We start from the raw sequence: 27,946 nt of genomic DNA on the forward strand, positions 1-27,946 counted from the left end.
GTCATATAAGTTTACTCCAGTCATAATTTTACAATTTTGTTTGAATATTTTTGTCTTTGAAGCACCAGGTTCCATTTGCGAAAGCATTTTGTCAGCATGCGTCCTGGTGTGGATTTCAGAAGTACCATTGGTGGTGTACATTCCCCAAAACCTGGCCAAAGTGGGTCAAGGGTGTATGCGAAAGTGGATATCAAGTTCCAGGTAAGGATTTGGAGATCCATTTTTAGTTTAAGTAGGAAAACAATGATATACATTTGACCTGTTTGACCACTTTTCCAAGCACTACAACCTGCTGTGAACTTAATCCTCACTCATTTCCTCTTCCAAGTCGGTGAACATAAAAGCTTTTGTCAGCATTTAGGAACCCACATTCTCACCTTGCACTGTATGCAGTAAATGTCCCAGAATTGCCCATCAATGATGTCTGCTTAACACTTTCTTGAAGTATAGAGGGAGGCGCTCAGACTTTCGAAGAGGAAGTAAGAAAGACAGAGCCAGACAGTCATACAGTCCAGCAATAGCAAACTTGGACCCGGACCAGATTTCTGATTATTTGCACAGCAGTTCCTCATCTCGCTCACTCCAGTGCCTGTTGTTTACATTGAAACTGACCCAGAAAAGATGGCTCAGCCAATGCTTCGCCACCAGACCTCCTTATGACAGAGGTGAGAATGCCATCACAATTTAGGCAAAGGTCCTTTAAAAGCAAACAGTGAGATGTTTCTTGAAATATTAAAGTAAGGCTTTTAAAATAAATACTTTTAGTAAATACAAAGCGGTGAAATCTGCAAACTAGTACAAGCTAAGTGGGTTGTATATGCCACCAGAGAAATCTTTGGAACAGTGAAAGTGTCTAGAAAAGATAATCATACGGTTTCTTTGATTTCTTAGTTGAACTTAAATGAAGCGTTTAAGATTGAGACTTGATTAATTATCCTGCTTCCCTTAGAAAAAATACACTCAGATTTGTCTCCTTTTCAGATTTCAAAAGATCTCAGCAGTGTTTCGAAACTGTGCCAAGATTCCCAAAAACTATCAAGTTCCTTATCAACATTAACATTTTTCAAGATGAAATTATTTTAGCTGTTATTCACATTAACTGTATTGATATGTTCAATGCTTTTTGTGTCTGGCTACTTTCACATGACAAACAACAGAGGCTGCGTTCGAAAGCTTTAGAAAATATTAATAATTTTTTATAACTCTTTATTCCAAAGCATGAAGGCATCAAGGCCCAAATCCAATGTTTGGTTTACTTCCAGTCTCCTGAGATATCTGCATTGGCCCTGTCCCAAATGGCGCACTTCATATGGATTTTCGGTCTCGTGGCCTTAAATTGCGCGTACACGCTTAGTCTACGAGTCCGTAGGGTGTCCCATCTGTCATTTTTACACTCCAAATTGGGCTCATTAGTGCCCCCTTTGCACCCTTGATGTGGTCTTCGGCGAACGCGCACCAGCCAACCCAGAAGTCTTTGCGAAAGAGCAATCAGATGACGGATTGGAGGAGTTCACACTGATGGGCAACTTTTCTTCCTATTTCCGGCATGACGCTCGAGTCTGTCCCAAAATACGACTCTGATGCGCCCGCGAGGACTCGCGTCAAGAGTCCCTAAGGTCTGCACTTCATGATGTCATCAAAGTGTGGACTCTGAGGAGGTCCACAAGCCCTGAGTGTTTGCACAATTTTATGCGTGGCTGTGCTTGGTGATTGGTCAAACCTGACCAAGTTCGAAAAATAAAATGGCGGCCAAAATGCACAAATGTAGTGTAAATTAAGTTATATTTTCACTTTTTACACCTTTAAATTGCATTTCTAGCGAGAAATGACTGCATTTATGCCTCTGAAGTCATTGCCTTATGAGGCAACGAGACAAAAAGTCAACTGCCTAAAGCGTTGTTTATACTCGATGCGTCCGCATGAGCGTGCTTGTACGTGCGTCAAAAATGACTTCAACGCGTCGCCCCCTGTCGTTTCCAAAAATAGTGCAACAGTGAGTGCGTCAACTATAAACGCCTAGTTCGTTTGTTGAGATGCGCACGATCAGCAGAGGCTCGCTTTACGGACCAAAGTGCGTGTATAAACAAAACTTAAGCTTTCGGACGCCGCCATAGTAAAAAACAGAAATTTTGAAAGAAAATTTTATTAGCATTTTTGAAAATCTTACGCAACAACACTTTAAAAAAGATACGCGTTTATATTGATCCGCAATAATGACTAAATCAATGGAAACACCGCAATTTTGCATAAACTACCATATACTGTATTGCAAAACAGTTTTTACACTCTGGTATGGTGTTTTTTTCTGGCAATTCGAAAAAGAAATAGATCCCAAAATTGCAATGGAAATGTTTTTTTACTCGCATTTACAGGTCACCATACATGCGTTAAAGTCGATAAATCTTTAAATATGGTATGTTTGGTTGGAGGACAAGACAGAAGAGGTTTGTTCAACTTCATGTGACGTCATAAGAACCGACTAGCGTGTGACATCAAAATACCTTGAGTCGACTGCTCTGTATGCTTTCGAGTGACTCACATGGAAAATACATGGTTTTTGGAATGACTTGCGAGACCACAAAATTAAGTTTTAGTCACCTAACATCGGTTTCGCAAATGTTTTTTTTTTTTTTGTCGACATTCAGAAAATAGCGCTACAGTTTTGGGCGTAAATCTTAAATGGAAGCTAGTGTTGCATAAATGGCCTGTAAGGAGAAAATGATTCTCTCCAAACAAAAGAGCCATATGAATAAAACCACAAGATCTGATGTATGTCCCAGGCTTTCTCTGGGTTGATGTCTCCCCGTGAGCTCGCTTTTGTTTGACGTACGCGTGTTTACAGAAGGGTGTTAGTGGGTTTGATGCACTCTATTTCCTCAAAAGCTGTCAGACAGAGGCAAACACAGCTGGCCACCTGATTGACTTCAGCTCAGACTGACCCCCTACAAAATGGCGTCAAACGTGACCACACAAGCGTACTCAGGAGGATGACCCGCTGAGCCCACTTTGACTCCTTAAGTGATACACAAAAATACAGCTCCTTGGAGTATTTCAAAAGCAAACGTTCATGCAGTCAATTCAACATCAAAACCAGATTTTAAAGGACAAGGGGTGAATGAATAAAAAAGCCTTGAGCACACCCAATCGCTGATATTTGTGTGCTACGTAATGCTTTTGTATTTACAACAGCAACAGTAAAAGGCTTAAGACACTGAGGAAAGTGCATTTGTAATAAACTACCAAACATCTGTTGTTTCGGCTCATAATGATATTTCAGGCTATCCATCCATTTGTCCATGGTACACCTGCTTTACTTGATTTTCACACCCATAAAAGAGGCTGTTTGGTGCTTTAACACAGCGCGTTGTTAGCAAATGAAGACAACTTATCATCAAGGGCTGTTATTTATCAAGGGTGTTATTAGAAACCCATAAGTTCCAGGTTACGTTTCTGCCCTTTATTGAAACACGGTAGTTAAAGCAGACAAGCATTTCACAAAATAAACTCTGTGAACTTGGGAGAGACCCCTGAGGAGCATTTTTGCTGTATCATATCAGGACGCCCTTTCACTTTCAAGGCTTTGATGTTGACATCGCTGACTTCGGTAGACTCCCTTTTGCAATTCAATTAGATTGTATATTACATTTGAGATCTTTTTTAATTGTGTTTCTCACTTGGACTTGAGGACAGCATTCAAACTTTGGTTTACTTAGCATTAGCAAGTGTGATCCTGTCAGGCAGCGCTGTGAAGAAACGTCACCTCTGTAACTCCCAGGCAGGACCTTTGAAGTTTGATGTCTTTGGGTCGAGTACGAGGATGGGGGTGGGTGTGGTTCCTCTGCTGACGGGTGAAGACAACCAGCTGTTAGGTATGTTACCTCACATTTCATCCACTTCTATTGTGTGATCAGTCAACTCTTTCATTTTTCAATTACATAATGCTGGTTTGGCAGACACTGCCAAAGTGCCTTACACTGCTTTCAAGCTTTACTTCTTGGATCCAACCCAAGTCCTTTGCGTTACTAACACAATGCTCTACCTCGTGACCTCAATAAGAAGTATTTCTAATCAGGTTATCTTAAAAAAACACTATGAATACTTTCACTATAAGTCAACATTTGTTCATTCATGGATATCTGTGGTCCTGTTGCTCAACTGGCAAAGCATTGTGTTAGCAAAGCAAAGGTCATGGGTTTGATCCTGAATGAAAAAAACATTGATAAAGATTTAATTTGCTGTACGTCGCTTTGGAGAACAGGCAACAGGCGGCCCGAGGGCAAAAACTGGCCCACCAGCAATAATATCTAGCTTGCGCCCAAGCCTGAATATTTTTTTGGGCGGCTGGTTCTGAAATATAGATCTTTCACGACAGTAACAGTTCTTTACAAAAGTTGTGTTCAACTTTACGCGGCACTGCAACAACCAACAAGTGGATGACATTGATTTAAAATCAGACTCCTCCGAATGATGTCTCAAATAATACTCGTGGTACTTTGATGTCCTCCGCCTGACGCTTTATGCTGTGCTGCGTGAAGTCGAACACACCTAATCACTTTTAGTGAACGCATTTAGTGATTTAGCCTTCAAAATAAAAGTACGAAAACATTTATTTTGATGAATTGAGAGCTTTTAAATTGAGAAGTTCTGAAAGGCATTCAAAAGATACTGTGGATCGGTAGACACACTTCTATAATAGCCGTCATAAAATATGTGGTATAAAAAACTAACAGTGACCAATTCAAATGTTTGCTTATAATGCGGGCTATAATATATATAGTAACGCATTTTCTCTCACAAGCTAGCTTAAATGTTAGCATCACACTGCACATGGGTTAGGGTTCATTTCTATGTTGTGACCCACCATTTTTGGCTCGAGGCCAAACTTACTTGCCGATCCCTGACCTATGGATCAGAAAATAGTTTGGAAAGATGAGAAATTCAAAAATATTTTCAAAAAACTTGCTTTAAAAGCATGCATCATGTTTATTTCAATGCACAAAGTGTATTTATGTTGATTATATGCAATAAAAATTACATTTGCACCATTTTTACGAAAGTTAAGACTGAATGGACCTGAAAATGTCAAATGGTGTAACCACCAATTGCGCCAAAAAATGAGAAATATTAAGAATGAGAAATATTTAATATTTTATCCACCTTGATTACATTAAATCGTCAAAAAACGAAAAGAAAATCATTTTAAAATATAATTTTATAAGTTATTTCTAAATGTAAATTTTTATGCGTTTTTGTAATATTTATTCTGACATATGCTGAAAACAGCTCTGTTTTCTAAATAATCTTTGACAAATAATATAAAAAGGTATGCAAAAAAATCATATTACACTAAACTAGATGATTATATTTCATTCCACATTTTTTATGAATATATTAATATTTTCATTAAAAAAAAATACTAGTTACACCAACTGACAAAGACCGGTTACACCACATTGACATTTTTGCAATTATCCACCAAGTATTCTTTAAAAATTAAATAAAACCAGAAATTTTACACTTGGTCCTCAAAAAAGAGAATGTATGCAAGTAATCTGCAATTTCTTTTTAAATTGTATCCCCTTTACATTTAATTGAACCATACGGACACAAAATATTTAATCTCACACCATTGATCCCTACGCCAAATGCGTAAATATATTATGTCTGTTTTCGACATGTCTATTTCTCAATTTAGGAGAAAAATATTAAGCAAATATTAATGAATATAATTTTTAAAGGGATAGTTCACCTAAAACTGAAAATTCTGTCGTCATTTCCTCATCTTTATGTTATTTTAAACCTGTATGAATTTCTTATTTCTGATGAACACAAAAGAAGATATTTTGATAAATGATGGTAAGCACACAGTTGATGTTACCCATCAAATTCTTTCGCATTTGTTTTCCTACTATGGAAGTCAACGGTTACTATTAGCTGTGTGCTTACCATCGTTTGTCGAGGTGTTTTCTTTTGTGTTCATCAGAAAACTATCTATTTTAGGTGAACTATCCCTTTAAGAGAGCTTAAAATGTTAAATGCTCTTTCGTTTCTACTGTAAGTCACTTTTGATAAAAGCGTCTGCTAGATTCATGCACATACAATAAATATTGTGTCAAATTGGTAATTGTGTGACTTTATTCACAGCGATTTCTTAACTTCACCAAGTGCTTAAGGTCTTCTGCGCTAAAAACAAACAACTTCTAAAAGATGGGACATCACATGTTCACTGCATTTATAATTACTTATTCTTGAACGATTTGTCATTGTTTCAGAAGGTGTGTGGTCCCAAAGGGGAAATCACATTCAAACATACTCTCGGCCATCTGGTGGTTGTAGAAGTTTGGCTTTTGACTGCGACCCCAGTGCATCATGGGATACATTCAGCAGAGCACGGACACTTACGATGGGATTGGAATGCACTCTTCCTTAGCAGAACATGCTCTCAGCCGGCACGCAGAGGTCATTTTTCACACAGATCAGACTCCGAGATTTTGTGAGTTTAAGTGCTGCTTGCATTCACATGACTGAATTCTGAAGTGTGGTAGCCATTGAGGTTCACATGATAAATGCATTATGCTATCCTATAGCAATTTAACATTCTGACCATTTTGGTCAATGTCAGAAATGGGGAATTATGGGAAATTAAGCGCTGAAGCATTAAAGAGACACTCTTTTATCTTTGCTTTAGGCGTTTAGACCATAATTACACTATTAGCCTAACAGTATTATGTTAATATTCAGTAACATGCATTACGTAATAATATAAAATTTCTAAAGTAACGAGTAAAGTAAAGCATTACTTTTTAAATGTACACATTAATATTTAAGTTACTTTTTAAAAAAAGTAATGCAAGGTACTTTTCAGTTTAATTCATTTCGAAAACAAACATTTATTAAGAAAAGAATGTACTCAATTAAACTGAATGTAGTCATGTTTGAGGAACAGTTTAAGTGAGAAAACGGAGAAGGCAGGCCAGAGCTTGACATTTCTGTGATAGAAATATGCAATTTCTGAATGCAGAACTTCTAAGTCATAAAACTGAAAGAGATGTAAGAAAAAGTAATGCAAAAGTAACTTAAAAGTAACTTTTCATAAAAAGTAATTTAGTAACTTTCCTAAACGCCGTTAATATTAGAAATATTATTCTAATCTCATTGTTCATTTAATTTAATTATTTAGTTTGTACATTTGGCAAATGGTTTTATCCAGCCTGATCTTACTTGAATTCGTAAATATTGTACGAGTTGGAAAATTCGCATAAATTCGTATGAAGTTAATCGTGCAAAAACGTACGATTATCATAAAAACAATAACAAAAACCCGCCCCTAACCCCAACCTCACAGAGGTCAAGGCAATCCGTGCAAAAATGTACGAATGTGATCGTAGGAATTATTATTAATTAGCCACCTCGTAAAATATGTATGAATTTCAATGAGATAGCATTGTTTTATCCAACGTGACTTAACATGGATTTACCATCCAAAAATAAATTTTTATCAGTATGTGTTTTAATATTAGAAAATAAATAAATTATTAAGACAAATAATATACAATATAAAAATACTGATCCATTAAATATCTCAAATGTAGTTAGCTTTACCTCGATAGTTGTTTGTGAAGTAGTTAAAGGTATTGCAGGGGATTTTCTTTTTCCGGGTGGATCATCAAGACTATTGGTCCTCCTAGTTGTCAATCAGGAGTGTTGCGCAATTGCATTTTTTAAGTGGAGAAGGCGTTTTTTTCTAAAATTCGAGAAAATCCTCCATTACACCTTTAACTATGAAAACTGGTTACACTGAAAAAAATTATTCATCCAATTTACTCAATTTTTTTAAGGTAAGTGGTCGCAACAAATTTTGTTTTTTGTTTTGTTTTTTAATTGTTTTGTTTAAATGTAGCTTAAATAAATTGATTGCGACCACTTACCAATTGATTAAATTAAATTAATATTTTTTTCAGTATATGATGGTGTGAAATGAAAGAGTAGTTATGTCATGGCTGGGTATCTGATTTCTTCCATTCTTTAAGATGTTGTTAAGATTCACAGTTCTTCTGCCGGTGAGATAAGTAAATTCCCAACCGTGATCCGGCACGCTCCAGAGATGAGCAGAACACTTAACAACTCTGCAGGAACTGCGGGGGATGTAGGGTAGATGATGGGGCAGGATATAGATGATCTGCCCCTCTGTAGTGATTTGGGTTTAATGTTTGCCTGTGAGGTTCTGGGTCTTTAGTTGCAGGGTAGCGTCTCAATAGTTTGTGTGACCACTAATGAGGATCTAATTTAATAGTAGGTGAAGTGAATCACCACCACCTTACTAGGACAATAATACACAACATCATCAATCCAAATATTTTACTTTTAATATTCTGTGTGGTTTCCATTGTGTCTTTCTCTATTTCCTTGTTTCAATTTTAGGGTGAAATATATGTGAAGTAGCCTAAAGATAAAATCTCTTCCAACAAAGCGTAATGATTCATCCTCAGCAATAGCAAATTTGTGTTAAATGTGTCTCCCCACACATGGCTGCTATTATCACACACGGCCTTGCGTGTTGCATCCTAAATGATGCAGTCGGAACAGAATTAATAGTCTCTTGATAATAACAATCATTCATAAAATGACAGCTGCCGCTGATCTCACACAGAAACCCTGAGCTCACCTCGGGACGATGAAAGAGTTGGGAAACTACATGCTGTAATTGGAAGCGTCCGCCGCAGAAGGTGACTTTTGTTGTCTTATTGATGGTAACATGCGATGAACTAAGCAATTAACATTTACGACACAGAACAAACCTCGGATGACATCTGGGTCGGGTAGTTTATGTCTGAACTGTGTGTCGCAGGTGTGATTTGCTTTGTGGGAAAATATGAAGGGCTACAGAGCAATACGTTTAAAATCTAAATTGAAACGTTTTTACCTTAATCATAATGAATTAAATAAAATATTCAATAACTTACAATTCTTGCAGGTTTGTGGCCATATTAAATATTTTGTAATATTTTGGATTTTTAAATTTTAAAGAAAATTTGAGGAATGCTTTTAGTATAAAAGTTATAAAATGATGTTTAACTGTTGTATAGTAAAAATTTTTACATGTACGCAAGGATCTGCGTACAGTGCGCATGACGCAATTTTCGTTATTGAAAGAGTGCGTGCGTAATATATGCGCACCACCAAATTTTTTGTCAGTAGCTGGGTTTCCATCACTCAGAAAATCAGTGTGATGGAAACCTAGCTACTGACAAAAAAAATTTGCGGTGCGCATATATTACACACGCACTCTTCCAATGATGAAAATTACGCCATGCACGTTGATAGCCGACCAGTACATACACATAAAAAATGAACTATACTTCAGTTAAACATCAACGTTAAACGCAAAACTTTGAATAAAAATCCCTTAATTCGCAAAAAGTTTTTTGCTCGCTAAAGGTGATTTTTAACTTATGTGAAAAAAAGTAAATGCGAATAATGGGAGATGGAAATGCATTTGCTAAATAAATTCCGACATAGCAAACATGCTAACATAGCAAAATCCATGTAACTGATCTTCTAGCTTTTTCCGCTGTCGTTGTCTTGCCCATATATGGGGCTCGAAGTCTTCGCAATGCCCTTGCTGCTAGTGCCTGCATCAAAAATGTTTATTTACAAATTTTGATTATAATTTCGCAATTACAAGCTACACTGCTAGTATATTAATAAAATCATAAAAATCGTAACTAAATGCAGTCCTGTCTCCATTTTCTAATCGTGCCTTGTTTTATTTACTGTTGGTTACTAGTTTACTAATACCACCATCATTCGCTTTAACAACGTAATGGAAATGCACCTAATTTGCATTTGTTTTTTTTTTTTTGCGAATTTTAAAAAGATTTACTTTACGTTTCAAAGAAAGTTGCGTATGCGTGTACATGTCTATGTAGTTTGTATTTCAGTTTGCTGCAATGCGCATGCGTTGACGTTATTGCACGTGTATGAGTCAAATGAACAATGCTTTGCAAGGCTGTGCGTTCGACTGTGTAAGTATGCGTAAAAAACGGACTATACCCAGGCCATTACTGTATTACATCTGTACAAATTACTGTAGTTGTTCAGGGGATCAGCAAGATGGCCGTTGATTGACCCAGCTTTACGTTACCGTGTGGTAAATAGTTGTCTATTGTCTGTGAGGATTTCAAAGCACGTTGAATAAGACAGTATTTGTTATTAGAGAGAATTACGACCATTCCTTGTAAATGAGAAACAGGGGCTTCTAAACATTAGCCGAGTGAAAACTACATTCAGATGTTTGACCCCCAGAACGTTTATAATGCCTCGACGGTGAATATGACGCAATTGGATTTGAGGTAACGTTTGTCTGTTAATTGAACCCATGAATGGATATGTGAAAGAGACCCTTTAGGCTGAAGGCTTGTTGTCTAATAAACACAGGGACAGCTTTAGGGATGCCCCATCCAATTGTATATCTTGAGATCAAGTAGTGTTAAGAGCATGACGTATATTTAAAATTGGACTCATATATTTACATACCTCTTGCATAATGTCCAAATTGCAATTTGGTTTTAATTTAGTACTGACCTGAATAAGCTATTTCACATATTGGATGTTTACATATGTGACCCTGGACCACAAAACCAATCATTAGGGTACGTTTTTTTTAAATTAATAAGCTTCCAATTGATGTAGGGTTTGTTAGGATAGGATAATATTTGGCCGAGATGCAAAAATCGCCTTTAAAGGGGACATTTCACGAGACTTTTTTAAAATCTCAAATAAATCTTTGGTGTCTCCAGAGTACGTATGTGAAGTTTTAGCTCAAAATACCATATAGATAATTTATTATAACATGTTAAAGGTGTAGGGGAGGATTTTCTCGAATTTTAGAAAATAACTGCCTTCTCCACGTTTTAAAAAAATGCAATTGCGCAACACTCCTGATTGACAACAAGGAGGACCAATAGTCTTGATGATCCACCCGGAAAAAGAAAATCCTCCGCAATACCTTTAAAATTGCCACTTTGTAGGTGTGACAAAAAGTGCCATTTTTGGGCGTGTCCTTTTAAATGCAAATGAGCTGATCTATGCACTAAATGGCAGTGCTGTGGTTGGATAGTGCAGATTAAGGGGCGTTATTATCCCCTTCTGACATCACAGGGGGGGCCAAATTTCAATTACCTATTTTTTCACATGCTTGCAGAGAATGGTTTACCAAAACTAAGTTACTGGGTTGATCTTTTTCACATTTTCTAGGTTGATATAAGCACTAGGGACCCAATTATAACACTTAAACATGGAAAAAGTCAGATTGTCATGATATGTCCCCTTTAAAGTCCAAATGAAGTCTTTCGCAACACATATAACTAATGATAAATATTTTTTATATATTTATGTAAAGAAATTAATACATTTTGACCCATTCAATGTATTGTTTTCTATTGCTACAAATATACCCGTACAACTTAAAAATGCATTGTGTAATTTTTAGAAGGATCTCTTGACAGAAATGCAAAATAATATACAAAACTATATGATTAGAGGTGTATAAAGACCTTTCATAAAGAACCGTTATGTTTTTATTTCCTTAGAATGAGACATTTTTTATCTACATACACCGAGGGTCCCCTTACATGGAAGTCGCCATTTTGTGCCGCCATTTTGTTTCTACAGAAGCTCTTAACGGACAAACTTTTTTATTAAGTTGTCTCCAACAGTGACATGTTTGTCCTGTGTCGGCTACCGTAGCTTCTCTATGCATTTCAAAAGCAAGGGGTGAGCTGTGAACTGAGCTGTTGGTTGCAATTTGCAACCTCACCACTAGATGTCGCTAAAATTTACACACTGCACCTTTAAGACTGGTTTTGTGGTCCAGGGTTACATATAGTCTACAACACAGACAAAATAGTGACTACATTTACAAAAATAACTTGGTTCAAAAGTATTCACACCCTTGATACTATGATGTTACCTGGATGATTTGTGTCTTTTTTACATTTTATGTTTTTGAAACAGTGACTGAGATTCATCTTTTCACACTGAGGAAAGTTGAGAGACTTGTACACAACTATTACAAAATATACAATCATTCATTGATGCTAACAAGGCAACACAAGGCATTGAAAGCCAGGGGTATGTAAACTTTTGAACAAGAGACAGTGATTGATGGAAATTGTTATTATTTTATTTAGCAATGCTCTTCAGATGACAAAATAATTACAGTTGACAAAATTGTTTTGTAAGTAAAGCTGACACTTTTCATTTCTCACTTAATTTACACTGAACATTACGTCGAACAGTTTGTTTTTTAATGTTGTGGGACGGCGGCGCATGAACTTCTGTCTCTGTTTTGCTTCAACACCTCCACAAATAAGAGGATAAGACATGGAAATGAAGTCACGTTATGGGTGGACCTGAATCCCCCTGAGAAGCCACGGGGAATAACATTTAGTCAAGACGCGCAGAAAAAAGCCAGTTCAATTGTCTAAATCCATTATGACTTTGAAGAAAGATCTTCACCCATGCAGAAAAGAGCAAAACCTGACATTGATTGTGACTTTTTGGTCTCCGGGTTTGTTTTGTCGATAAAACGCTTACAGATGTTAATACACAGAATACATTTTTAAAATCAGGGACAACGCTTTGGCAGAACAATACAGAAACTTGAATGTTTGTTTTTGTGTAACGCATCTCCTAAAAGAAAACATTTGAAACAACAGGCTCTTTATAAACCACTCACAGTGTGTTTGCATTTAATAGAGAGCCAAAATGTCACTGTAACAAATGTGACATTGCACCCTCTGCTGGAAAGAAAAGAGGTGTGCAGACCACAAATTATGATCATACTGCCATACCTATACAAGTATGCTTACTCATGTTCATTTACATAGTGAGCAAATTAACTGCAAACATGAAATTAGAAAAATGAAGTAATATTTGGATGCAAAAACCTCTAAGTGAATGTGACATGTTTCTTGTAAATGAGCATTTTTAGCAGGTATTACTGAATGGCATGAGGCCAGGATTAAGTGGATTTGAAGTGAAAGTATTTGATGAACGTTTAATACGTGCCGAGAGCATTCGGTTAATATCATCATCTCATTTTTGACGGAGGTGGCGTTTAGCGGTTATTGCATCTTATACAAGGCCGCTTTACAGAGTCAAAATTTCGTCATTGCTAAGAAATGTTTAAGTGTGATTATCTCTGTGGGCTGTAATTTACCCAGCAGTGGGTTAAATGAATAAGTTTCTCTCTTGCTGAGAAAAAGAATAGGACCGTTGTGTTGGAGGTTGGAGGAACCTGGCAGTAGATTGTGAAATGATGCCGTATGAGGGATGTTTAACTCTGAGCATGTTTCATTCAACAAACAGAAACGTAGGCTGGGAACTTTTATCCATTAGGAATTGACCGGATTGCGAAAAGTGTGTGTTACATATCAGAACGGAGCCAGGTGGATGATGGAATGGGCCTGAAAAGAGATTTGTGATGATAAAAAATAAAGGTCCTTGAAGGGTTCTTCGCCGTGATGCCATATAGAAAAAAATTGTGTTCCTTTTTATAGTATTTTTTTCCCACTACAAATAACCTTTTGTGAATCAGAAATGTTTTTAGGATGTCCAAGTTTCCCTGTATAACCGTACAGCATAAATGTTTCTTTTATGGCATTGTAAAGTGTATAAAGTCCAACCTTTTGTGCAACAGAAAGGTTTTGTTTATCTTAAAGGTTCTTTATAGAGCCATATGGCCTGTCGAAGACTAATTTTGTAGATGACAAATTTTATTTCATTTTTTTATAATTAATTAAATTACCTTTTTCAATTCACAAACAGAAAAATCAACAAAGTAGCAAAGGACACCTGCTTAGATTAAACCATACTAGTGAGCCAAGTAATAATGTAATGTATTTGTAATGTAACATAATATTACGTAGTACTTAGAAAAACTCCTAGGAGAAAACGTCCTTGAGAGAAAAAAAACCTTGAAAGAGAGCCAGACATAGCTGATCCTATAGAAGATATACCATATATTGAGTACTATATTAAAAAAGTTCATGTGAAGTAAATGTTTTTATAATAAGAAGTGGTTAGTTGTCACTGGGCAGACTTGGGTGATCCAGTAGGGGGAAAAAATATGATACACTATTAGATTTGTTAAGAATTGAAACAAATAAAAAAGAAAGGCAAGTGGTTGGTGGTCCCTGGTCAGACATCGGCTGGGCGTCACGACAGAGGAAAGCTGTCGGCGAACGCCGGTTTGACATAGGCTGGGGATCAGGACAGAGAAAAGCCGTCATGATCGCTGGTCAGACATCGGCTGGGCTTCACAACAGAGGAAAGCGGTCATGATCGACGATTACACATCGGCTGGGCTTCACAACAGAGGAAAGCGGTCGGCGATTGATGGTCAGACATCGGTTGGGCATCACGACAGAGAAAAGCGGTCATGATTGCCGGTCAGACATCGGCTGGGCATCACGACAGAGGAAAGCGTTCACCGATTGACGGTTAGACATTGGCTGGGCATCACGACAGAGGAAAGCGATCGGCGATTGCTGGTCAGACATCGGCTGGGCATCATGACAGAGAAAAGCGTTCGCCGATTGACGGTCAGACATCGGCTGGGCATCACGACAGAGGAAAGCTGTCTGCGAATGCCGGTTAGACATAGGCTGGAGATCACGACAGAGAAAAGCGTTCGGTGCTGGTCAGACATTGGCTGGGCATCACGACAGAGGAAAGTGTTCAGCGATCGCCGGTCAGACATCGGCTGGGCATTGCGACAGGAAAGCATTTGCTGATCGACGATTACACATCGGCTGGGCATCGCGACAGAGAAAAGCGCTCGCCGATTGACGGTCAGACATCGGCTGGGCATCACGACAGAGGAAAGCGTTCGCTGATGGACGGTCAGACATCGGCTGGGCATCACGACAGAGGAAAGCTGTCGGCGAACGCCGGTTAGACATAGGCTGGGGATCACGACAGAGAAAAGCGGTCATGATCGCTGGTCAGACATCGGCTGGGCCTCACGATAGAGGAAAGCGTTTGCCGATTGGCGGTTAGACATCGGCTGGGCATCACGACAGAGAAAAGTGGTCGCTGATCGCTGGTTAAACATCGGCTGGGCTTCACAACAGAGAAAAGCGGTCGGCAATTGATGGTCAGACATCGGCTGGGCATCACAACAGAGAAAAGCGTTCGGTGCCGGTCAGACATTGGCTGGGCATCACGACAGAGGAAAGTGTTCAGCGATCGCCGGTCAGACATCGGATGGGCATCACGACAGAGGAAAGCAACTGGTGATCGCTGGTCAGACATCGGCTGGGCATCGCGACAGAGGAAAGCGTTTGCTGATCGACGATTACACATCGGCTGGGCATCATGACAGAGAAAAGTGTTCGCCGATTGACGGTCAGACATCGGCTGGGCATCACGACCGAGGAAAGTGTTTGGTGATCGCCGGTCAGACATTGGCTGGGCATCACAATGATGGGAGGTTAGTCTCAGAGTCCTCAGGTTTAAGAGCAAGACGGAGAGAAAAATAAATTCCTATTAGCGTAGGGGCCAAATCACAAATAATGCAAGTATCATACAGTATTACAGATAAATGCCTGCTCGGTTCTGGACAAGCTTACTATTGCAGCATACAAGTCCAAAGTTTTTTTCCTGAAACGGTACGCACTGATAAATTCACATACGATTTCAATTAATATCGATTTCAAATTTGTGGTAACTTCAAAACTGGATGCCGTGGGAAATTTTTTGGAATTTTATGTTGGGAACGTTGGCAGTCTGCTGTGGTTCTCCGCACTGTGAAATATGTTTCCCTATTGACATTCCTGACCTCCCTGGTGCTGTTTTTGTTGGCCTTCAGAGGCCACATCATGAGCCAGACCACAACCAAGCAGTTTGGACACTGTGGTTTACTCACAAAGACAGCGTGGTACCTGGCCAGTTCCTTATCCTGAACAACTTGTGACTTCCTTTACAATTCTTTGTCTCCTCTTTTTTTAATCCTCGAGTATAACTGAAGGTAAAAGCGGCACGGATGCCCTTTAGTTTTGTGTGATTAAATGGAATCAAGACTGAATGGTTATTTTTGTAACCTTGCGAGGATATCAACACAGAGCTTTACCCCACGGCTGTGATATAAACAATAAATAATTAAACATTCAAAGCCTGTTTTGTGTCAGGAAGCAGGTCAACGCAGTCCATTAGCACAATCCGTCTCTTTCCAGCAGTGTAGTTTTATGTGTAACTTTGGGAGTGGCAATGAAGTCAATTTCCCTCTATGGGAAACTTTATGTTGTGTTTATGGTTGTATATCTACTCCGGGGAAACAGTATTTTTTTGAGCATTTATTAACGTGTCATTGGAATGCATTTAACCCTTACAGTCTAGAAAGTGATATGAACTTTTGTTGACATCATATAAAGCATCATTATGGCTATTTAACATGCAATACTTCTCCATACTCAAGCAGATATTAAATGTTGTGCGCCATACCACAATTCATATACAGATTTGAATTCAGTGTACAGCACTTTAAATAAATCCGTCTGTCAAATATGTAAATAAAACAACTGTACTAAGGTGTTTAAGTGAATATATTTTCTGATATTGTCCACATTGGAAAAACTCAAAATGATTGACAGCATGCTGACAGATGATATACTTTAAACTACATTCTTGTCCATTATCTCTACATAAAACATCCATTGAATATGGAGGGTGTGTTTAAATCATCAGCCAATCAATAAATCAATAATTTAATTTGTTTAGAATATCGTATCCCAGAAAGCCTGAGACCAAAGGACTTATTTAATGACACAAAATAAGGCTCGAATCATGGAAAAATACACACACCATACATTATAAATAACATAAGGGCGGTTCTATTGCATTTGAATTCAATGCCTTGGGAAAATCTTGCTGAAGGCCAAGAAAAACACGGCGATGCATATGAGAAATGTCATTAGATTTGACGTAGCCATGAAACAATGAACCGTGCTATTGCAAAACCATTGCAATTATTATTACTATCAAATTCAAAAGATATCCAGCAATTTAAACTAAAAACTGCATTGTTATGGCTTTTGTTTATTTAGTTAAAATCACAGACGTAAGATTCATAAGAAGCCAGAAAAACTGGCTACTGGCTACATTCCTATCTTAAGTTAAATAGGCTAAACACATTCATTGTTATTGTCAAACAAAGTATTTACATGTTGTGCAAGTTTCATTTTGTATGTGTGTATAATGTAAATGTATATAGAATTGTATATATTTAATAATTATATTTATTTAGACAGATTTAGAAGTACTTTTACAAACATCTACAACATTTTTTCAACATGCCGACTATTTTATTTATTTATTCAGTTTGTTTATCTACAATATATAGGCCGTTTCCAAATCCGAAGCCTGCGGAGGTCGCATATGCAGGTTGCATACGTCATCAAGCTTGGTTTATTTTAGTTAACTGAACATTACATTCGCAAATCATAAGCATATTAAAACAATTTACGATTAACTAAGAATAACAGTCAACTTTATAATTGTTAATATTATGAAATAAGACCGTATTGATGACGTATGCAGCCTGGGGGTGCGACCTCCGGAGGCTGCAGCCTCTGACTGACGGTTGAGCGGTGGCTGTTGCTGTGATGGCCGGCAGGGGGAGTTCAGTATCTCCGGTCATGAGAAAAGCAAAGCACCTTACAGTTTCCTAATGGAGGAAAGAGTCGATGGAGATGCTGCTGCTAAAATCCTTCTTTTCTGCTTTTAAATCCTTAATTTCTCCTGCTTGCTTTCGGTTTAGTGATCGTTTGATGACGGTATGATCGTTTTAGCTGTCGTTACGGAGTAAACACACAGATTGCGCTGAATGTTGATGTGGAGATCTGAGGAGATCCGCGCGCATTCCTTCAAATATTCAACCGAAATAAATCGTACATCGTCAGTTTTTAATGTAATTTTTATCGATCATGATGCTGGATCTTGTTTATATTTCGTGAGGGAATAATCCGAAACAGATCCTCGTGAAACAGGCCCGATCCCGCATTGCTTCTCCATCATTAAAGCATGGACAGGTAATTACTACAATTTACCTGTTTTTTTAAAATACAGTTATTAATTTACTCTGAAGTATTTTTTTCAGTGATTAATACAAATGTGTGTTTTTTTAGGTGGGCGTGCCGTGTACTAATAACACTATTTATTTACGTTATAATAAGGCAGGGGGTACGTGATATGATTTGTTTATAATAATGATTTAATATTACTTTAATATTTTTAATATAAATATTTAATAATTTAATATAGTCTATTTTTTGTGTGAGTATTAACTTTTAAAAATGTACTAATATTAACAGTTTCCCAGCCAGGGTAAAATAAAATAAGCAATAATTGTGTCCTGTATTGCTACCGAGAAAAATATTTTGTTTATCAGTTGGTTTTGTAGTTTTTTTACTGGTTAGCCCCGCCCATTTTTTATTTCATTGGTCCGAAATCTATATTTATATGTGTACTGTTAGTAAACAGTATTAATAACTTAAATATAAATAGTATAATTATTGTATAATGCACAGAGGTTAGAAAAGATTTGATCATGCTCTGTAGTTTTATATTAACTAATATTCCTGTAGCTCAATATACCTGCTGCAACTCAATATTCCTCTTGCTCAATATTCCTGCAAGTCAAGAGACTTGTAGCTCCATATTCCTGTAAGTCAGTACTCTTGTAGCTAAATATACATGTAGCTCAATACGTGTAGCTAGCTCCATATTTCCTGTAGCTCAATATACATGTAGCTCAATGAGCTACAGGAAATGTGGGGCTAGAGGTATATTGAACTACAATAATATTCAGTCAATATACCCGTAGCTCAATAGTCCTGTAAGTCAATATTCTTGTAGGTCAATATTTCCTGTAGCTCGATATACGTGTAACTCCATATTTCATGTAGCTCAATATACATGTAACTCAATGAGCTATGTGAAGCTACAGGTTTATAGTGAACTACAATAATATTCAGTCAATATACCTGTAGCTCAATATTCCAGTAAGTCAATATTCTTGTAGGTCAATATTTCCGGTAGCTCAATATACGTATAACTCCATATTTCCTGTAGCTCAATATACATGTAACTCAATGAGCTATGTGAAGCTACAGGTTTATAGTGAACTACAATAATATTCAGTCAATGTACCTGTAGCTCAATATTCCAGTACGTCAATATTCTTGTAGGTCAATATTTCCTGTAGCTCAATATACGTATAGCTAGCTCCATATCATCTGTAGCTCAATATACATGTAGTTCAATGAGCTACAGGAAATGTGGAGCTACAGGTATATTGAACTACAATAATATTCAGTCAATATACCCGAGCTAAATTTTCCTGTCAATATTCTTGTAGGTCAATATTTCTTGTAGCTCAGTATACATGTACTGTAGCTCAATTTACCTGTAGCTCAATATTCCTGTAAGTTAATATTCTTGTAGCTCAATATTCCTGTAAGTCAATATTCTTGGATCTCAATATTTATGTAGCTCAATATACCTGTAGCTCAATATCCCTCTCAGCCAATTAACCTGTAGCTCAATATTTTTACAATTTTACATACGTTTAGCTCCATATTCTGTAAGTCAGTGTTCTTGTAGCTCAATATTCCTGTTAGACTATATACCTGTGGCTCAATGTTGCTGTAATCAGTATTCTTGTAAATCAATATACATTATTCCTGTAAATTATCAACATATATCTTTAGGTCAATATTCCTGTAAGTCAGTATATACATGTAGTATAAATGTATACATTATTGCTGTAAGTCAATATGCATATTGCTGTGTTTTTGATTTACTGTGAGAACAGCTACTGCTGACTGTGAATATAGTTTTAATACTTAAAGGGGACAGAGAATGAAAACCATTTTTACCTTGTCTTTGTTGAATAATGGTAGGCTACCCACATTCACAAACATACAAAAAGTGCTAGACATGCTAAACATCTCAGTCTCACATAAATTCCTCTTTTAGAAATGTCAGCCAGAAAACGGCCCAATCTGAAAAACTGATGCTTATGACATCACAGACATCTAACTAACTGCCCCTCCACTTTAAAATAATTGGCTACATTTTTTGAGTGGCAGCAAAGTCAGCCAATCAGTAATGAGATTGCAAGTTAAGCCAGTAGGGGGAACCAAATAGGTGCAAAACCACTTGTTTAAATTCCCCCTCCCTAATAGAGCTATCTGAGAGAGGTTTTTAGGAAGCTTCTAAGGCATTACAGACCCAAACAAAAACATTTTTGTCTACATGTCACATCACAGAACAAGGATAAATTCCCCGTTCAATCATTCTATGTCACCTTTAATATTAACCTATCTGCATTATCAGAAGTGGACAGTATGTCTTCTGTCTGTCTGTAGGGTAGAGGAACTGATAAACCAGTGGATCTGGCAGGAGGACTTCTGGCTTCCTCCCGGCATCACATGGAAGGACATCGCCGAAGGGACAACAGGTGGCAGTCGGCATCCCACACCCCGCGACCTGCTCATCTGTCTGCCCCTGGCCCTGAGTTTCATTGCCCTGCGTTTTGGTTTTGAAAGGTTAGGGCTTATTCAATACAGTCATTTAAAGGTATTTAGTCGACATTTAATTATAACACTTTCTTTTAGTTCATTGATATAGTTTTATGTGTGCATTCATATCAGAGCCAAGAGTGATGTTTTGTTTTGCCTGGAGATTTTTTTAAATATTATAATTTAATTAGAGTTTTCAATCTATCATATATCGCATTTTTAGCAAGTTATCACATCAGTATTGTGCATCCCTAATGAAATCTAATGTCGGCTGCGAGCTGAAGAATATTTGGTGCTTGATGGACAACAACACACAACTTTCCAAAGATAAAAAAGTTTGACACATCCGTTCTGAAATGGACTTTATAGGTGAATCTCATGAAGAAAATTTCCAGTTATTTTAATAGTTAAAGGTTTATATTCTTCATGTTTTGCATGCATAATACAAAATAAAGGCCAGACAGACTACTTGTCAGTTCATTTGTTGCTACGTCGGTGAGACAGGATGAGTAAGTCAAGTGTAGACATGCTGTTTTTAGAGTTAGGGTGAGATGCCCTCCGGGCGACAACAGCAGCTGTTTACTATGTCGCTCCTGAAACTCGACCCTGCCCGTTTGTTACCAAATGGCCCTCAACATCTTCCTTTTCACCACCTCTAGACTGAATTACAAACAGTATTGGGTGTCACATCAGCACATCAGAACCAGACTGTCACAACGTGAGGTGAAGTTGTCACGCCAATGTATAGCAAGTACCAGCGTCTAGATATGCATTCGATGTGTCGCTAGCACAATTAAAGATATTGTCTCTCTCTCTCGTAGGGTTGTGGCACAGCCACTTAGCCGACTGCTGGGAGTACGAGATAGGTTTAGGGTTCGAGTAACGCCCATCCCAAAGCTAGAGGCTTTTTACCGGAGGAAAAAGAACCAGCCCTTAGAGGTTAGTGTAACAAATACGACTGTTGTCTTACAGGTGAGCCATCCCTGATAATGTCAGATGTAATGTATTTTTTTATCAGAGTGAAATAGCACTTCTGGAGAAGCGTTCTGGGCTCACACAGCGACAGATCCAGGCCTGGTTTCACCATCGCCGGAACCAGGACAGACCCAGCAACACCAAGAAATTTTGCGAAGCTTCGTGAGTTTGTTTGTTGAAGTGCGTTAAGCGTTTAAAATTTCATTTATGGTCGATTAAGTCAATCTTTTTTCAGGTGGAGGTTTGTCTTTTATCTCGCTGTGTTCTCAGGTGGTCTCATCTCTTTGATTCATGTGAGTATCTCCACCATCCAGGCTTCACCCATCAGTATTGACACCTGAATGCGCACATGTGCCAGGAAATGGTTTAAATATTAGGTTGCTCTCAAAAAACTAATTTCCTTTCGCTTCATTGAAATTCTATTCGGACATTCACTTGGAAATTCGCGTCATGGGAGGGGCTTCTGTGACTCTGCTGAGACTCCGCCACTCCACTCACTTTCTATAATCACGTCACTACTACAGCAAGGTCCTGATTAGTTAACGCGGCGCGGAAATCCCCCGAAGTTCAGATTTTTCAACTTGCGCGTTTCCCGTGGTAACGCTCAATTCGCGTGGAAGTACCGCGCCTCAGAATGCCTAATCGCGTCTTTGCATTGACTTAACATGTAAATCACTCACGCTTGCCGCGTCTACCGCGTCTGGTGTAAACCCTGCATATGAGCGCCACCTAGTGGATAATGCGGAAATATGGATTGCCATAAAATGTCATCAGGGAAGCATTTTCTCTTAATTTACGAGATAACTCATCAATGGCGGGGAAAAGTTAAGTTAGCATTCGATAGTTTGATTCCCAGGGAACACACATTCTGATAAAAAAACATAAACCTAGTAATGCATTGTAAGTTGCTTTGAACGAAAGCGTTTGCGAAATGTATAGTTAGAAATAGAATTATATTTGTCCTGAGCTGTGACCGAATAAATTCTGCGATAAAAACAGGCTGCCTGTAAATTATTACGTTTATTACACCGCTTTTTATTGCATAAGTAAGGAACATTAAATATTGATTTGAAATATTTTATTTGCTCATTTTTAACGAATGCAGACCTTCCGCAAAGAAAACCAGTTTACTTTCGGTTTAAAGATAAGACAAGACAGGGGTGTATGTGTTCACTACTCACTGGGATGGGTTAAATGCAGGTCACATTTTTAGTATGCGTTGCATACTTGGCAAGCTTGTCACTTTCACTTTAAGAAACATAATGTCATATATGTTATTAAAAGACATATTTAGATTTAATTTTTTGGAAAAAATTTCATTTGTACCTATCAAAATAATCCGGGTTACCTTCCATTATTAGTTTCAGGCGGTTGTTATCATGGAAATAAATACCTGCAAATGTATAAAATGAATAAAATATCTGCCATGTAATGAACTTAGTATATAAAACATACATTTGTCATTTTATTTCACATTGCATTTATTTCTCCAATCAGACTCCTTGGTTTTGGGATCAGAGGGAATGCTGGCACGGATACCCCAGACAGGTCAGGGCAAAACACACATTCTCAAACATGCAAATACACACAAACAAACACTCTTCCTGTTAAACAATCTCAGGAACTGGATTCACTTGCTTGAGTTTGTTTGAGAAAGAAATCCTGCAGTCCTGAAGAGTTCTTGAGAGAAAGATTTACATTAAATTATCTGCATAACCTTCTGTAATAAATAATAACTGTTTTCCTTTATTCAAAGCTTTAGTTTATTGATCTTTTGTTGTCAAAAGGGACAAAAGCTGTCACTGGAGCAGTACCCTTACAAAAGTACAAAAAAAGGATGCATATTAATATCTCAAAGGATATCTCAATGCTACATTTCTGTACACAAATGTTGCATATTAGGACCTTTTTAAAGCTTTAGTACATTTTTCTGACAGTGCAGAATAGATCTGACAATGCAATTAGACAAGTCTGAATATCTTTTAACTAGTAATGAAGAAGTCCTTGTTTGTAGTTTATTTTCTGACTGTTAAACCGGTTCTTGTGTTTATTCTGCAGGCCGTGGCAGAAGCTCAGTATTGGTATTATGTTGTGGAGCTTTCCTTCTACCTCTCACTTCTGCTCTGCGTATCAGTGGACACCAAACGCAAGGTACGCTTGACTGCCGTCACTGCTCATATGTACTGTAAAGAAAACATTAAACATTATTGTAAGTTCAGTTCCTCTGTTACATAATCACAGCTAAAATAAACTGTGGTTCCTCACAAATGTTTATCATGTCTGTGTTGGGCGTAGGACTTCAAAGAGCAAATTGTTCACCACATCGCCACCATTTTCCTGATCGCGTTCTCGTACTGCGGAAACTACGTGCGCATCGGGACCCTGGTGATGCTCGTTCACGACTCCTCGGACTTCCTGATGGAGGTACGTCACGGTCACATTTTAACATCTTAACAGCACAACAGGTCATGGGTTCGAACCCAGGGAGCACATGATTAAAAAATTGATAAAAGTGTCTGCTAAATGCGTAAACAATGTTGGGGAAAGTTACTTTTCAAAGTAATGCATTACAATATTAAAGGATTAGTCCATTTTCTTAAAAAAACAGGTAATTTACTCACCACCATGTCATCCAAAATGTTGCTGTCTTTCTTTGTTCAGTCGAGAAGAAACTATGTCCCTAGAGGAAAACATTCCAGGATTTTTCTAATTTTAATGGACTTTAATGGACCCCAACACTCAACAGCTCCAATGCAGTCCAATTGCAGCTCCAAAGGACTCCAAACGATCCCAAACGAGGCACAAGGGTCTTATCTGGCGAAATTATTGTCATTTTTGACAAGAAAAATAAAAAATATGCACTTTTAAACCACAACTTATCGTTTATCTCCGGTCCTGTGACGCGACAACACGCAATACATCATCACGTCAAGAGATCACGGATGACGTATGCGAAACTACGCCCCAGTGTTTACAAGTGTGGAGAAAGAGGACCGTTCCGACGTTGTTGTATGTTGAATGATACTAATTCATGTCTTTGTGTCAGTTTATTGTTTAAAATGGTCCGCAAATGTGCGTTTCATATATGTAACACGTGAGCTTTCCACGGCATTACGCAAATACGTGAGGTCGCGTTGGCACGTCACAGGACCGGAGACGGACGAGAAGCCGTGGTCCAAAAGTGCATACCCTTTACCTTTCTTGTCAAAAATGACAACAGTTTCGCCAGACAAGACCCTTATGCCTCGTTTGGGATCATTTAGAGTCCTTTGAAACTCCAATGAAACTGCAACTTTAAACTGCATCAAAACTGCTACGTGCTGGGGTCCACCAAAATGAAAAAAAAAATTTCCATAAAAACACAATTTCTTTTCGACTGAACAAAGAAAGACATCAACACCCCGGATGACATGGTGGTGAGCAAATTGAAAATGGACTAATCCTTTAAGTAACTTTCCCCAAAAGTAACTAATTGCGTTACTTAGTTACTTTTCATAGAAAGTAATACTTGCGTTACTTTTGCGTTACTTTTTATAGCTTGGCTGAGGCTCGATCTTTCAGGTCTTGCATGTGTTTTTTATGACTGAGAAGTTCTGCATTCAGAAATTGCATATTTCCATCGCAAAAATGTCAAGCTCTGGTCTGCCATTTCCGTTTCTGACTCAAACTGTTCCCGCTCAGGTTTGCACACATAGAGTGCGTAATTCTATGTGACTACGTTCAGTTTAATTTAGTACATTATTCGTTTTTTTTTTTAAATAGAACTAATTAATTTGAAAAGTAACTCACATTAATTTGCATTACTTGTATTAATTTGTAATGTGTACATTTAAAAAGTAATGCGTTACTTTACTTGTTTCTTTAAAATAGTAATATTATTACGTAATGCACGTTACGGGTAATGCGTTACACCCAACACTTAATGTAAATCAAACAAATCTGATTGGCTGCTTTCTTATCTTAAGACTAAACAAAATTTTACGTGACGCTTGTGAGCTTCGCTGTGCAAGGTGTCTGAAAGAACATTTTTAATTAGCACTGCTAAAAATATCAAAATGAAAAAATCTCGATAAACCAGTCGACTCACTGGCTGGTCTGTTGTTGTCGGAGGGAAACAGAGTTCGTTACAGTTTCGAACACATATTTCGTCTGTGTGGCAAAGGGATTACTGTAAAAGCCATTTTGGTCTAGTCACATTTAGAGGTCGATTTTTTCGCTTTAGGGCTCGATGAATACAGAAGAACAGAACACAGATGGAGATGGCTGTCAAAACTAACACACAAGTGTTGACAGCAACAGAATGAAACGCAGACACGGCTTTGATTTCAGTCGGTTTCTCATAGGTTTATTATAAACATGACTTTATCACACACTATAGGTGTGTCCTCTCAGATTACATTACCATGATATCAGCTCATGTTTTTTTATAGATTCAGTCAAGCAAAACATTTATTTTTATATAAATAACCAAAGTGTTTTCATTTGTTGATTTACAGTCTGCTAAGATGTTCAATTATGCCGGTTGGAGGAAGACATGCGATACCCTGTTTGTCATATTTGCCGTGGTATTCCTCATAACACGCTTGGTGGTTTTCCCCTGCAGGTTAGATTACATCATAAACTTCCTGTTCCGATGCATTTATATAATAAACAATGATATGTTTAATCATAATTCACCTTTGTATTATTTGCATTGTTTTCAGAGTGGTTTACACGACTGCTGTGCACTGGTTAGAGTTTTTTCCTCCGTACCCCGGGTATTATTTCTTCAACGCCCTGCTGTTGGTTCTTCAGGCGTTGCACATCTTCTGGGCTTGGCTGATCCTTCGAATGGTTTACAAGTTTGTCTTTTCAGGCAAAGTAAGTTTCTCGGTGCATCACGTTTATGATCAAATTTCTATTTAAATATGTGCAAACTTTATTGTTTGTTTATAAGGTGGAACGAGACGAACGGAGCGACGAAGAGAGCGAGGTTGAGGAAGATGACGGTGGAGAAGAGGAACGCAGCTGGGAACAGAAACACGGGGCACTGAACTCAAAACTGGCTTCACTGGCCAATAACTGCGTGTTGAACAATTTAACCAATCAGAGACGAAAGATGAACAGCAGAACGCCGAAAGCCAGATAGCGATTTTATTAGAATTAATTAATTTATTGTAGCGTAGTTTTAAGATGCCGATGCGTCTTTCACCCTCATGAACTGTATGTTAAAAAAACGAAGTCCAACTTTAATGCGTTTTAATCGCATTAACACTTACAAAACAACACTGAAAAAAATAGGAAACACATAAAACGTCTTGTTTGCACCTTTAGAGTGTATTTTAAGTACATTCGGAGTTCATTGTTCAATTAATTTAATTAAATAAATTAGTTGCTTTTGATGCGTTGACTTAATAGCTGTATGCAAATTTAGTATGGTTTAGTTAACAATATTTTTTTACATTAAAAAAAGCAGTAATATTATAATATAAAACAACACTTTTGACGACACTTTTAAAATTAAACGTTAAATTTAGCCAAAAAATTAGTTTGCAATTACAAAGTAGAAATATTTATATTGAATTGTTTAAATTAAGTTAATCGTTTAGTTGTTTGTTATGGAGCAGTGATATATAAAAACATAAAAAAATAGTAAACAATTTACTTATGTTGATAAAAGACTACTTAGTTCCACTAAGTTACCTCGGCAAGATTGTATAAATATATCTAAATGAAGACACATTGTGTATGAATTTTTAAGACTGCTGTCGATTAAAATTTTTTGATTGTCCGTGTGGATAATAGAAAGTTTAACAGCGCCATCTAGTGGTGATTTTGCTTTAAGATGTACCATTTTAGATTGTTTTGTACATGTTTTGTGTTTTTTTTTTAAGAATGTCATTTTGTTGTGCAGCGTACATTGCCTTAATAATTTAGATTACCGAAGCATGTGCCTCTAAATCTAAAGCCTTGGTTTCTAGAATATTAAAACCTGCTTCGAGGGCTACACGCTAAGTTCGTGTTGATGTTTTAGATAAGGCTGTAAAGTTATTAAGCTATTTAAAATAGCCATATGGTTACTGAAGCATAAATTGTTTGTTTGCACAGAAAATAAACCCAAGCCTTTTATCTCAAAGCCATTGCTTAGTCCTATACTGTTCAATTTTTTTCGAAAATAAAATGATTTTTTGTATGGAGTACAATACGCAACTAATCGTTTGCAGAATAAAAGTTGTGTGTACTCTAATAGATCTGTGTATATATAAATACACAGACACACACATGCATGTATACGTTTAAGACATATTTACATTTTTAAATATAATTTATATTATATAAATTATATAAATATTTTTTAAATCTAACACAATGCATGATTGTAAATTTATTTTTACATAAATATTGCA

At 37.4% G+C, this 27,946-nt stretch overlaps 1 protein-coding gene across 2 annotated transcripts; it reads left to right on the plus strand.

The window, feature by feature from the left end:
- Positions 1-440: 440 nt before the first annotated feature.
- Positions 441-27,923, plus strand: cers4a (ceramide synthase 4a). Of its 2 annotated transcripts, XM_073862226.1 has the most exons (12): positions 441-665; positions 6,273-6,493; positions 20,433-20,612; positions 21,407-21,524; positions 21,604-21,722; positions 21,796-21,853; positions 23,058-23,108; positions 23,619-23,711; positions 23,856-23,984; positions 26,057-26,163; positions 26,264-26,420; positions 26,497-27,923. In XM_073862226.1, the coding sequence occupies exons 1-12, from the start codon at positions 657-659 to the stop codon at positions 26,686-26,688; spliced, it is 1,434 nt and encodes a 477-aa protein (XP_073718327.1). In that variant the 5' UTR covers positions 441-656; the 3' UTR covers positions 26,689-27,923. The 2 variants fall into 2 exon arrangements, with proteins under 2 accessions (XP_073718327.1, XP_055072850.1); XM_055216875.2 differs by lacking the exons at positions 441-665; positions 6,273-6,493 and adding an exon at positions 17,658-18,092 and having other exon boundaries at positions 26,497-27,679.
- Positions 27,924-27,946: the final 23 nt, after the last annotated feature.

The sequence above is a fragment of the Misgurnus anguillicaudatus genome, chromosome 23 (assembly GCF_027580225.2).
Source record: "Misgurnus anguillicaudatus chromosome 23, ASM2758022v2, whole genome shotgun sequence".
Taxonomy (NCBI): domain Eukaryota; kingdom Metazoa; phylum Chordata; class Actinopteri; order Cypriniformes; family Cobitidae; genus Misgurnus; species Misgurnus anguillicaudatus.